Source organism: Budorcas taxicolor, chromosome X, assembly GCF_023091745.1.
Source record: "Budorcas taxicolor isolate Tak-1 chromosome X, Takin1.1, whole genome shotgun sequence".
In the NCBI taxonomy this organism is placed as follows: Eukaryota; Metazoa; Chordata; class Mammalia; order Artiodactyla; family Bovidae; genus Budorcas; species Budorcas taxicolor.
In genome coordinates, this window is record NC_068935.1 from 14,576,703 (window position 1) to 14,588,882 (window position 12,180).

At 38.4% G+C, this 12,180-nt stretch overlaps 1 protein-coding gene across 1 annotated transcript in view; it reads left to right on the forward strand.

Moving 5' to 3' along the window:
• The first annotated feature begins 225 nt into the window (after positions 1 to 225).
• RADX (RPA1 related single stranded DNA binding protein, X-linked) overlaps positions 226 to 12,180 on the forward strand; it is an 81,307-nt gene continuing 69,352 nt past the window's right edge. The window contains 4 exon segments of the mRNA XM_052663450.1: positions 226 to 697; positions 700 to 864; positions 9,338 to 9,480; positions 11,411 to 11,603. Of these exon segments, the coding sequence (XP_052519410.1) occupies positions 226 to 697; positions 700 to 864; positions 9,338 to 9,480; positions 11,411 to 11,603 (973 nt within the window).

The following is a 12,180-nucleotide window of genomic DNA, read 5'->3' on the forward strand; positions in this document are numbered from 1 at the left end:
CTGGTAATAGTTCCTGGGATACAGAAGCCCGCTTGGCGAGGGGCAGGGCCGGAGAGCCGAAGCACACGCGCGTAAAGTCTTTGTAGCTTCGCGACGGGGCGGAGCCTTACCAGCCCCCTGGGGCCGAGTAACTTTTAAGGCTCGCGCGTGCGGTTTCTTATTCTTTTAGCTTAGGACCCAGCAAGCTGACTTTGTAAAGCGAAGAGGGTACGCAGTTACCCAGCAATGTCTGGTGAGAAGAGTCAGCCTCAGGCTGACCCATCCCAGGCTGGGGTCGATATGCCGTACCCGGAGAGAAATGGGACTGCGGCCCCGGGAGGTGTGGTCCGAAGGGTCGGTGCCTTAGGGCGCCAGTCCTGGATCCAGAAGGTTCTTGAGCAAGTAATAGACTCACCTCGCCAGTGGGTCACCCCATCGGAGGTGGTTCCTGTCGCCGTTTTGGCCGTCCAGAGATACCTGTTAGAGGATGAGCCACGCGACGTGGCACCTAAACCTCCGCTTTACTGCTTTGATGTGACAATCTCGGACGGGGTGTACCAGGAGAAGTGCTACCTGGACCCCAGCCTGAATTCTCTCGTATATAAAAATATTCTCAAAGTTGGCATAGAAGTGAGAATTTCCAGAGTCTCGTGCATTTACAATGAGAAAAGAATAGGCCAGGGAATCTTGTGCATAAATAACGTTCTCTGTGGGGAGTTGCTGGAGTCTCTCTACAAACTCCCTTCAGAAATAGTGCGCACCGAGAGGTCCCCGAGAGACCTTTAAGAGGTGGAAAAAGTCATTACCTGCCCCTGTGGAATAACGAAGATCCGTATGGAGATATCTGGCTAAACAATAAGCAACCAGAGGAGCACAATTTTAACAGTAAGTAATTGGAGGGAACGCCGGAGGGGTTAAAAAATAGTGTTTAGGAATTCACATTAATGGAAAAGGAAACGAAGGTGTTTGGGTCTTGTTAATTATAAGCTGGGAGTGGTAAGAGAGAAGCTTCGCAGGATGACGGAGAGACGGTCGGTCGCTTAATGAAATTTGCACAGCTTGTGTCTTGGGTTGATTGTAGAAAGGGGCCATTTCGGCAAGTATCTTGCATGTGGTTTAAATTTAATCTCACGAACGTAGTCTGGTTGCAATCAGTGTTCCTCATGTGTTTGTTATACGTTTGACGGAGTGAAATTGATTTTAGTTGTATCCCCATTCCAGCCGTGGAAGTAGTACTTTCTGTGTTGTTGGAAAGATTTGAATTTGGCATAAAAGTTGTAAAAATTTGGGGTTTGCCTTTTTAAACTTTGATTCAAAAAAGGATGTTCCGTGATTTATTCCTTAGTTTACATTTAATGAAATGCCATTTTTATACCATTAACTGTAGCATTTACGTAGATACTGTTTTTGGAATGTGTGATTTTTGTGGAAAAGCTTGAAATTCTCATTTTTGTGTTTATTACTTACCACGAACAAAACTAATCTAAGTTCAGTTTCATAAGAAGGAAGTTAACCTGATAATGCTGGCTCCTTAGTCATCAGCCACTGCTCTAAAATACATTTTTATCTATGAGATGGAAATGAGCAGAATTATAGGTATGTAGGTATATGGAATAGAGAAGGCAATGGCAACCCACTCCAGTACTCTTGCCTGGCAAATCCCATGGACGGAGGAACCTGGTAGGCTGCAGTCCATGGGGTCGCACAGAGTCGGACACGACTGAAGCGACTTAGCAGCAGGTATATGGAAAGGGGAAGAAATAAAGTGCAAAAAATAAAGGCGAAAGTACTGGAGCAAGAAAGATAATTTTCTGCATTTACTGCTTTTCAGGTTTTTTTTTTTTAACATTGCAGTAGTAATGCTATGATGTGTAACAGCAACAGACTTGAAAAGATAATTGAGATGAAAATATGCAATTGAAGTAATATCCAGTTTTAAGAAAAAGAAGATGGCTGTAGAAATGTGTAGCTAAGGATGATTTTAAAAACTTAAACTTTAAAAACAAGATACTCATTTCAGGGATGAAATAATGAAATTATTTTTTTTAATCTCAAGCATGGAATAAAGCAGTAGTGCATTACTACTCTGTTGAATATTTTTATTTTTAGAATTGAATGTACAAATGAAAAATTGGTGCTCTAGAAGAACTGAGAATAATTTGTAAAACGTTAATTTCTCTGATTATGAAAGTAATATCTATTCATTATTTAAACCATATTTTTATTGCAAAAGGCAAGGTCCATGTGCTAAAAAATCCAAACTTTATATTTAAAAGTGTAAGACCCAAGTACAGTAAAGTGTTAATGACAAACCTAGAAGTATTGGTGTTCTTTCAGGTTTGTTGTATGTTTGAAGTTTTTTTTTTTTTTTTAAAACATAGTATGATTATATTTTAATATACAACCAAAATACAAAACACAGTAAATTGACAGCAATAAAATATGGTATTTCGTTTGCACTACACTAAGACATTGATGTACCAAGGAAAATGAAAAGAAAAAAAAAACAGAGCAAAATGAAATAATGTCTGTGGGAGACGGCAAGGGTGGGATGATTTGGGAGAATGGCATTGAAACATGTATAATATCATATGTGAAACGAATCGCCAGTCCAGGTTCGATGCATGATACAGGATGCTTGGGGCTGGTGCACTGGGATGACCCAGAGGGATGGTACGGGGAGAGAGGTGGGAGGGGGGTTCAGGATGGGGAACACGTGTACACCCGTGGCGGATTCATGTTGATGTATGGCAAAACCAAAATAATATTGTAAAGTAATTAGCCTCCAATTAAATGAATTTATATAAAATAATAATAAAAGGTTTGGATGGAGTAAAAGACCCTTCTTACTTCCTCTTATGGCTTCAACTTTCCACTCAAAATGGGGAAAAGTGATTATATTACATTTTATGATTTGTTATTTCTACTTCCCTCAAGTGTCTTTAACACACATCTTTTTATACACTTTTCTATAGTGGGGGTGTACCATAATTTATATAATCATGCCCATTTTAATGGGTAATTTATAGTTTTAGGCAGTTATTAGTTTTTCAGTTTTGGATCCAGTTCTGAACCTCATTAGGATATGCCTGTGTTTGTTTACTATGTTCAAGTATTTCTGTTAAATGGACGGCTTTCTAGCAGTGAAATTACTGGGTTAAAGAGTATTTGAATTTTAAAATGGGTATTGACAAAGCGGTTTCTGAAAAAGTGGGTTCTTGCCTGGAGAACCCCAGGGACGGGGGAGCCTGGTGGGCTGCCGTCTCTGGGGTCGCACGGAGTCGGGCACGACTGAAGCAACTTAGCAGCAGCAACGTATTTAGTAGAGTGCCCATTTCCCCATTTTATACTATTGTTTTAAATTATATCCTTTTTCTAATTAATTTATAGAATTTCTTTGCTAAGGGCAGTAAGTTTTTACCTGCTGTATATTGCAAGTTATTTTCTTCCACTCTGTCCCTCTTCTCTTAGATTTGTTGTGTGATTTTGTGCTTTTTAAACTTTTCTATTCGGTATACTGTGTACCCAGTAAAATAGAAAAATCTTAAAAATACAGCTATATATACATCTGTATAACTATCCCCCTAGATCAAGATACGGAGCATTTCAGGAACCCCAAAAGTCTTCCTCTTCAGGTTCAGTATCCTATTCCAAAAGTAAACGATAATACGTCAGAGACAGCTTTTTAAAATGCAAGTTAGGAGAATTCCCTGGTAGTCTAGCTGTTAGGACTCCACTTCCACCGCCCAGGTCCAGGGTTCCATCCCTGGTCAGGGATCTAAGATCCTGCAAGTAGAGTGTGCGGGCAAAAAGTAAAATGGAAGTTAGACTGTGCCACTCTCCTGCCTAAACCACTCCCCAGGGTTCCCCATTGCACTTAGACAAACGTCTAGACCGCCCACCGGGATCCACATGGCCTTATGGCGGATGCAAACTCTTTCTCTAAAGAGATAGTAAATCTTTTTGTCTTTTTGAGACCTATGGTTTCTGCTGCAGCTATTGAACTTTGCCGTTGTTTATGGAAAGCAGCACAGAAAATGTGTAAATGTATGGGTTATTTTATTAACAAATCCTGGCTGCTGCTGCTGCTAAGTCGCTTCAGTCGCTTCTAACTCTGTGCGACCCCACAGGCGGCAGCCCACCAGGCTCCCCCGTCCTTGGGATTCTCCAGGCAAGAACACTGGAGTGGGTTGCTATTTCCTTCTCCAAGGCATGAAAGTGAAATGTGAAAGTGAAGTCGCTCAGTTGTGTCCAACTCTTAGCGACCCCATGGACTGCTGGCAGCAGGCTGTATTTATCCTGATGACCACAGTTTGCGGAGCCCTGCTGTACACAGCTGCAGCCTTCCTTCCTTCTCTCCTGCACCATGTTGTTTCAGCATACCGGCCGCCATGTTTCCACCCCGCCCACCAGCCGCCTTTTCAATTTTTTTTTTTTCCCCTTGCCGTTTTCGGTTCAGACGCTAAAGAGTCTGCCTGCAGTGCAGGAGACCCAGGTTCAATCCATGGGTCAGGAAGATCCCCTGGAGGAACTGGCAACCCACTCCAGTATTCTTGCCTGGAGAATACCATGGACAGAGGAGCCTGGTGGGCTACACTCCATGGGGTCGCAAAGAGTCTGACACGACTGAGCGACTAACACACAAGCTTTAAACATCCAAGCTTTATCCTGCTGCAGGGACTTTGTGCCTGCCTTTTCCTCTTTTTGGAAAGTTCTTTCCCATCCTCAGGTTTCAACTCAATAAAACATTTTAAAAGGGTTATTTACATATGTATTCCCTCCCCTTTTATGGTTATTGTGTGTGTGAGTTGCTCAGTTATGTCCAACTCTTTGCAACCCCATGGGGTGTAGCCCGCCAGTCTCTTGTCCATGGGATTCTCCAGGCAAGAATACTGGGGTCGGTAGTCATTTCCTTCTCCAGGGGATCTTCCTGACCTAGGGATTGAACCTGGGTCTTGTGCATTGCAGGTGGACTTTTTACCATCTGAGCCACCAGGGAAAGTAAAGAGTCCGCCTGCAACGCGGGAGATGCAAGAGACCCGGGTTCAACGCCTGGTTCGGGAAGATCCTCTGGAGAAGGAAATGGTTACCGACTCCAATATTCTTGCCTGGAGAATCCCGTGGACAGAGGAACCTGGAGGGCTACAGTCCATGGTGTCACAAAGAGCGGGACACGACTGAGGGACTAACACTTTATTGTTATTACACCACTGTTACAGAATTGATAACACTCAGAAATTATTTTGTTTTCTTTCTCCTCCCTCTAATTTATAAGATCCTTGGGGGTAAGCACTCGTGTTTTTTTTTTTTCACTGCTGTGGTCTATTTTTTTTATGGGCAGGAAAATATGTGGCACATAGTAGGCAGTTGAGAAGTGTTCATTGAATAAAGGAATGAATGAAATAGATTACATTCATAGGTTTTCTGATGTTGAACCACTACTGTTTCTACTTGGTCATGCTTGTCATTGTTATATCTATATATTCAAGTGAACTTGATCCATAAGTTTTGTTATATTTTAGGAAAGTACTATTTCAGTTCAATTTTGATACCAGATTAATTAATATTAGTCTAAAGAATGAGTTAGGAAGCTTGCCTGTTTTTCTGAGCTTAGAGAAATAACGTGTTCTTTGAAGGTTTGGTGGAATTTACCCCCAAAACTATTTGAACCTGGGACCTTGGGTGAACATTGGAAGTTCGGAAAATGATTTTCGTATCAATTTGTGAGAAAGTAGTAAAACCAGTAACGCTTCTTTCAAGTGCATTTTTGAGAGTTTACATTTCACTAGGAAATCTCATTTCACCTAAATCTCAGAGCTGTACATAATCTACATGTTTTAATCACTATCTTGTCAGTTACATCCCCTGATATGTTCCTAATGATCAAGTCTTCACCCTTTTTCGTGATCAGCCTTGGCAGAGGTTTGTCTACTTTCTTGTTATTCAAAAATAAGACTTTTAGCTTTACTAATTAAAAGTCTGTATCAGGGAGATGTTTCTGCTTTATTTGTACTGTCATCTTTAATTATTTTTACATCCTTTGTTCATTTTTTATTTTTATTTTTGGTACTTCCTTCTAGAATTGAATGCTTGGTTTATTTATTCCCTTCTTTATTTCTTCCAAAAGAACTGACCTGCCAATGCGGGTTTGATCCCTGGGTTGGGAGGATCCCCTGGAGGAGGGTATGGCAACCCACTCCAGTATTCTTGCCTGGAAAATTCCAAGGACAGAGAAGCCTAGCGGGCTAGAGTCCACGGGGTCGCAAAGAATCAAGACACAGCTGAGCACACAGGCACTCACGCATCCCCACATTGGCAAGGGCAGCCTGTACCACATTGAACAGAAATAGTAATAAAAGACCATCAATGGTCCCCATTTTACAAAGGAGTGTTTCAGGACTTCCCCAGTAGTCCAGTCATTAAGACTCTGCCCTTCCGCTACAGAGGGCTCAGGTTCAATCCCTGGTTGGGGAACTAAGATCTGGTATGACACAAGGCATGGCCCCCCCAAAAAATTTTGGAGTGTTTCTAAATTTTCCCCTTAAGAGTTGTGTTTGTTTTCATTTTGTTTTGCAAACATCCTTTATCAGTTGTGGAAAGTTCCTTTTCTTGCTATTTTCTTTTTAAAATTTATGAATGTGTGTAAAATTTTAGCAAATGACATTTATGGCTCTGCTAGGACAACCTTCTTTAATCTATTAATGTAGAAGTGACACTTGTCTGTTTTTTTTTAAGTAAAATCAACTTTGCATTGCTGGAAAACAATACAACTTAGTCACAATGTGTAATCACTTTTTTAAAACATTTAACAATTCAGTCTGCTAACCTTCAATTTTATATATCTGTATATATGTTCATAGCTAAAGGTAGCCTTTAGTTTTCCACATTCATAAAATTCTTATTTGGTTTTGATTATCAAGGTTATATTGGTAGCAAAGAATAAGTCAGAGAGTATACCTTCTTACTTTATTCTCTGGAAATTTTGGAATGACACATTCCTTCAATGTTTGCTAGAATTTGCCTATACAATGATACCTGCCTGGTGGGTGGGTGGTGGGTGTGTGTGTGATTATTTTAAACCTCTGATTCACTTTAATAGTTATAGAACTATCTGGATTTCTTATTTCTTTAATGTCAATATTTTTCTAAGGATTTGCTATGTAGCAAACAAAGATTAAACCAGAATGAAGATGACTGCCTTCTCATTTTGCCTATTACCAAACATGTGACTACAAAATTCTCTTTTACCTTTTCATATATGAGTGAAGAAAGTTTATATTACATGGTATTACCTTGTGCTTAGAAAATAGTTTGCATTTTACAAACCACTTTCATAGCCATAGTTACTCAGTTATACTCAAGGTCCCTCCCAACTCTAAAATGCTAGCATTTCAAATGAATTAAAAACTTCCTTCACCCCAAACCCTAAACACTTAAGGTTATTACCTCAATATGTATTATGTAATACAGTCTGAAAATCTCAAGACTTTAAAAGGTTTATCATTTGTGTACGTGAACTGAACACTATTTTGTATAAGATAGGACAGAACAATAAACAAAAAGGCAATATACAAAAATCATACATTGCCAGCAAATATGTCCTTTTTTTACAACAGAATTTTCATCTTCACAAGCTTCCATTTATTTAGTTTCTTTAAAATTACATTAGTTTCTATAACTTACAACGATGTGTGTAAGCATGAAAAAATAAACCAAGCTAAATTACCCCAATGGTTTGTGTTCCAACATCAACACCTAGAAGGCAGTGATAGTATCACAGATCCTTATTTCTGTACTGACCAAACTGGCCCTCGTTGCATACTCTTTCTCATGTATTCTCTCATAATATTTAAACTACCCTGTTCTTATCCCTAACCCTTACTTACGTTTTCTCCAATTCAACCCATTCTCCTACTCTCCAGACCATTCACTCTTTCCTCAACTACATTTTTGTTCCTTTCCTCTCCCCTTCCATTCATCCTTTTTTCTTACCGTTTACTGTCAGCAGTCTTTCATGTTCATGTACTTTGTTCATCTTACATATCTGTTACCCTGTTAGACTAATTATTTTCTTAAATTGGAGTATAACTGTTGTGTTGGTTTCTGCTGTACAACAACATGAATCAGCTATAAGTATACATATATCCCCTACTTCCCACTCCTTAGGTCATCACAGAGGACCTAGTTTAGCTCCCTGGACTATACAGCAGCTTCCCACTAGCTATCTTTTTCACACAGAGTAATGTATATGTTTCAATGCTACTCTCTTAATTCGTCCTACCCTCTCCTTCCCCTGCTGTGTCCACAGGTTCTCTATCTATGTGTTAGATTAATTCTAAGGGTAGAATTCTATATTACTTATCTTTGTGTTCCCTGTGCCTAGCACAGTTTATAGAACTTTTTTTTCCCTTTAAAAGATGATCAATCACACTGAGATTTTTAAAAATCATAGATCAATAGTTTTCAACCCTGGCTGGACATTAGAATCCATCTGAGGAGTTTCAGAGATACAACAATGTGTGGTCCCCTCCTAAAAATAAGTATTAATAATTCATGGTCATGGATCTTTAAAGCTCCCCAAATGATGCTAATGTATCAGTAGTATTGAGATCCACTTATACAAGAACACTAGGCAAACTATGGCTTGTAGATGGCTGCCTGTGTTTTGCAAATAAAAGTTTTACTGTAATACAGCTATGCCCATCCATTGACATGTTATCTTTGGTTGCTTTCACTCAATAAAGACAGAGCTGAGTTGTTGTGAAAGAGACTATACTGCTTATACATCCTATAATATTTACTATTCAGCTATTTATAGAAATAGCTCACTGACCCTTGATGAAGAGGGAAAAAGTCCTGTTACTTATTAAAAAGGTGTGGGATAACAGAGACTGATGCTAACACTGATAAGTAAAATTTTTCTAAAGACTAAAAGGTGCATTTTAAACATGTTCTCATTAAAGCTCCCATTTTAAAAGTGATTTCTGTATTTGTAATTATTCACTTAAAAGTATAAATAGCTTTGCCTAGTGGGCTGCCGTCTATGGGGTCGCAGAGTTGGACACGACTGAAGTGACAGCAGCAGCAGCAGCAGTATATCTTAAAAAGAGAGTTTATATTGTGAAAATCTGGCCCTATAATTCTATGTAGCAGAGGTAGCATAGAGCTCAATTCACTTTCACTGCTATGTTTTAATAACTATTTATCTACTGACCACATGCTGTCTATTGTGAGAAGTATATAGACTGGCTTAGCTTGTGAGAAGGAGTTGATTTGGGTCTGATCTGGGTACCATTTTTAACTAATAAAATAGAATTTTGAAATTACTATGACATATTTTTTCTTTTTTGTATTCTAGATACCAAAATAATTTCCCTTTCTCACCTTGAGATGATGTGGTCTAATACAAAGAATTTTCCTCCATTGCTTGTGAGAATCTTATATAAATCAAGACTGCGATACTGTGGAAGACCTGATAAAAAGATGATTGAGCCATACCAAGTATGAAGTGTGATAAGATGTTATATGTTAATTTATCAATCATAAATTATAACTTGCAGACCTGATATCTTCATTAGGATAATTTATGTTTAAATAACATGTTAAAAGTTCAACTTAGTAATGTAAATAATGAACATAAATATATATTTCAGGGTATTTTTCTATATAGTTTCTTATACAAAAAGGAATTATTTCTGTATTAGTGCTCTTTAGTTTCCTTGATCCAGCTAGTCTCCTTCACACCTTTTTCTTGATCTTCAATGTTTTCCTTTTTTACTGAGATTTCTATACCAGCATATAAATATTAGTAATATATAGTCTCTGTGGGCATGCTCAGTTGCCTCAGTTGTGTCCAACTCTTTGCAATCCCATGGACTGTAGTCCTCTGTCCATGAAATTTTCCTAGTAAGAATACTGGAATGGGTTGTCATGCTTTCCTCCATGAGATCTTCTTGACCCAGGGATCAAACCTGTGTCGCCGGCCTCTGCTACACTGCAGCCAGATTCTTTACCCCTGAGCCACCATGGAAGCCCACATATATAGTATAATTTTCCATTTTAAAAAAGGAAAACAGTCTTTGACGTCAGGACACCTGTATTCTCTCTCTCCTTCAGGCAAGCTCCTTGAAGTAGTCTACACTAGTTGTTTTCACTGCCTTGCCTCCTGTTCACTTCTCAACACAATTAATTTGGCTCTTTTCTTCAGCTGGTCACTCACTATAGAGACCTTAATTGTCAAATCTATCTGACACTTCTCTGTTATCTTGACTGTGCATATGATGCTGATTTCTGTCCCATTTTTTTTTAAACTTAACATTTTACTGTATTTCCACATTATCAAAAATTATTTTGAGTGCTTTGCTAAGCTTTTATAATAAAAGATTCATACTTCTAGGGAATTTGCAAAGTGTATAAAGATATATAAAGCTGATAAATGATATCAACCCAAATCCTACCACTCAGTGAGAATCACTGTTAATATTAGTGTGTTTTATTCCCCCGTTTTGTATGTATAGATCATGTATATACATACAGGTATGTGTCTCTCATATATGCATATGTCTGTGATAGCATATCTATGTCATATATACCACATAAATGCATATGTGCATTCCTATCATGTATTTGTTGTCATTTAGTTACCAAGTCATGTCCAAATTTTTGTGATCCCATGAACTATGGCCTGCCAGCCTCCTCTGTCCATGGGATTTCCTAGGCAAGAATACTGGAGTGTGTTGCCATTTCCTTCACCAGGGGATATTCACGACCCAGGGATCAAACCCGTGTCTTCTGCACTGGCGGGTGGATTCTTTATCGCTGAGCCACTAGGGAAGTCCCCTATCATATATTACGTATAACTATGTCATATATCATTGGAGAAGGCAATGGCACCCCACTCCAGTACTCTTGCCTGGAAAATCCCATGGATAGAGGAGCCTGGTGAGCTGCAGTCCATGAGGTCTCTATGAGTCAGACACGACTGAGCGACTTCACTTTCACTTTTCACTTTCACGCAGTGGAGAAGGGAATGGCAACCCACTCCAGTGTTCTTGCCTGGAGAATCCCAGGGACGTGGAAGCCTGATGGGCTGCTGTCTATGGGGGTCACACAGAGTCAGACACGACTGAAGTGACTTAGCAGCAGCATGTCATATATCATAGTAAATTTTCTTACAAAATGAGAATCATAGTATATATAACATTTTGTATCATTTAACATTTTCTTAAGTATTTTCTCACATTACTAAAAGTTCTTCGTTCATAACTTTTCATCATTACAGTCTTTCATATTACATCATAAATTATTCAGTGGTTCTCCTATAATTTTGCTTCCTCATTCTTAAAAAATAAAATTTGAACACCATGTAGGTTAAAGTAACAAATATGCATTTATTAAGTAAAAATATATGCTTTTACTTTTTTTTTCCTAGACCTTTTTGGAAGTTGCTGGCAGCTCAAGCACAGTGTCTGTGATTATGTGGAATACCCTGTGTCCTGAGTGGTACAAAAGTCTGCATGTTGGTTTAGTTCTTCTGCTTCAAAATTATTCTGTTAAAAAGAGTTATCCATTCAGGATGCAGCCTCTTCCTGTGGATCCACAGATCAAACTAATTTCTACAATGGGTTAAGTATTCAGTGAATTTGTTATTTTATCAGTATTTTGTTTGTATAAGTTTGCAAAGTACCATATCAGTGAAAAGAACTTAAAAATTACTGAAGCTGTTAGAACCTGACAAACCTTTAAATTCCTTTATCCATAAAAAAATTTTGAGCAATCGCTTAATAAGTGTATTTATTCATTTATTAAGGAAAAGCATCTGAGATGTTTATTATTGATTAATGAATGAGTGCCATTTTGGATTTACTTATTTTTCTTTTCTTTCATTTTTGTATTAAAATATTAAATTAGTGACGAATATAGTTTTTGTTACTTCAAGGTGCCATTTCAAAGGGCTTTTGTCAACATTCTATTTTGAAATAATTTCAAAATTACACAAGTTGAAAGAATAGTATAAAGAACTCCTGTATACCCTTCACACAGATTCAGCAGTTGGCAACATTTGCTTTATCATTTCTCCACTATGGATAGATAGATAGATAGATAGATCTCACCTCTGAACCATTTGAGAGTAAGTGGCAGCCATCATATATACATATCCCTTTACCTCTAAACACTTCGGTGATATTTTACTCTCTATTT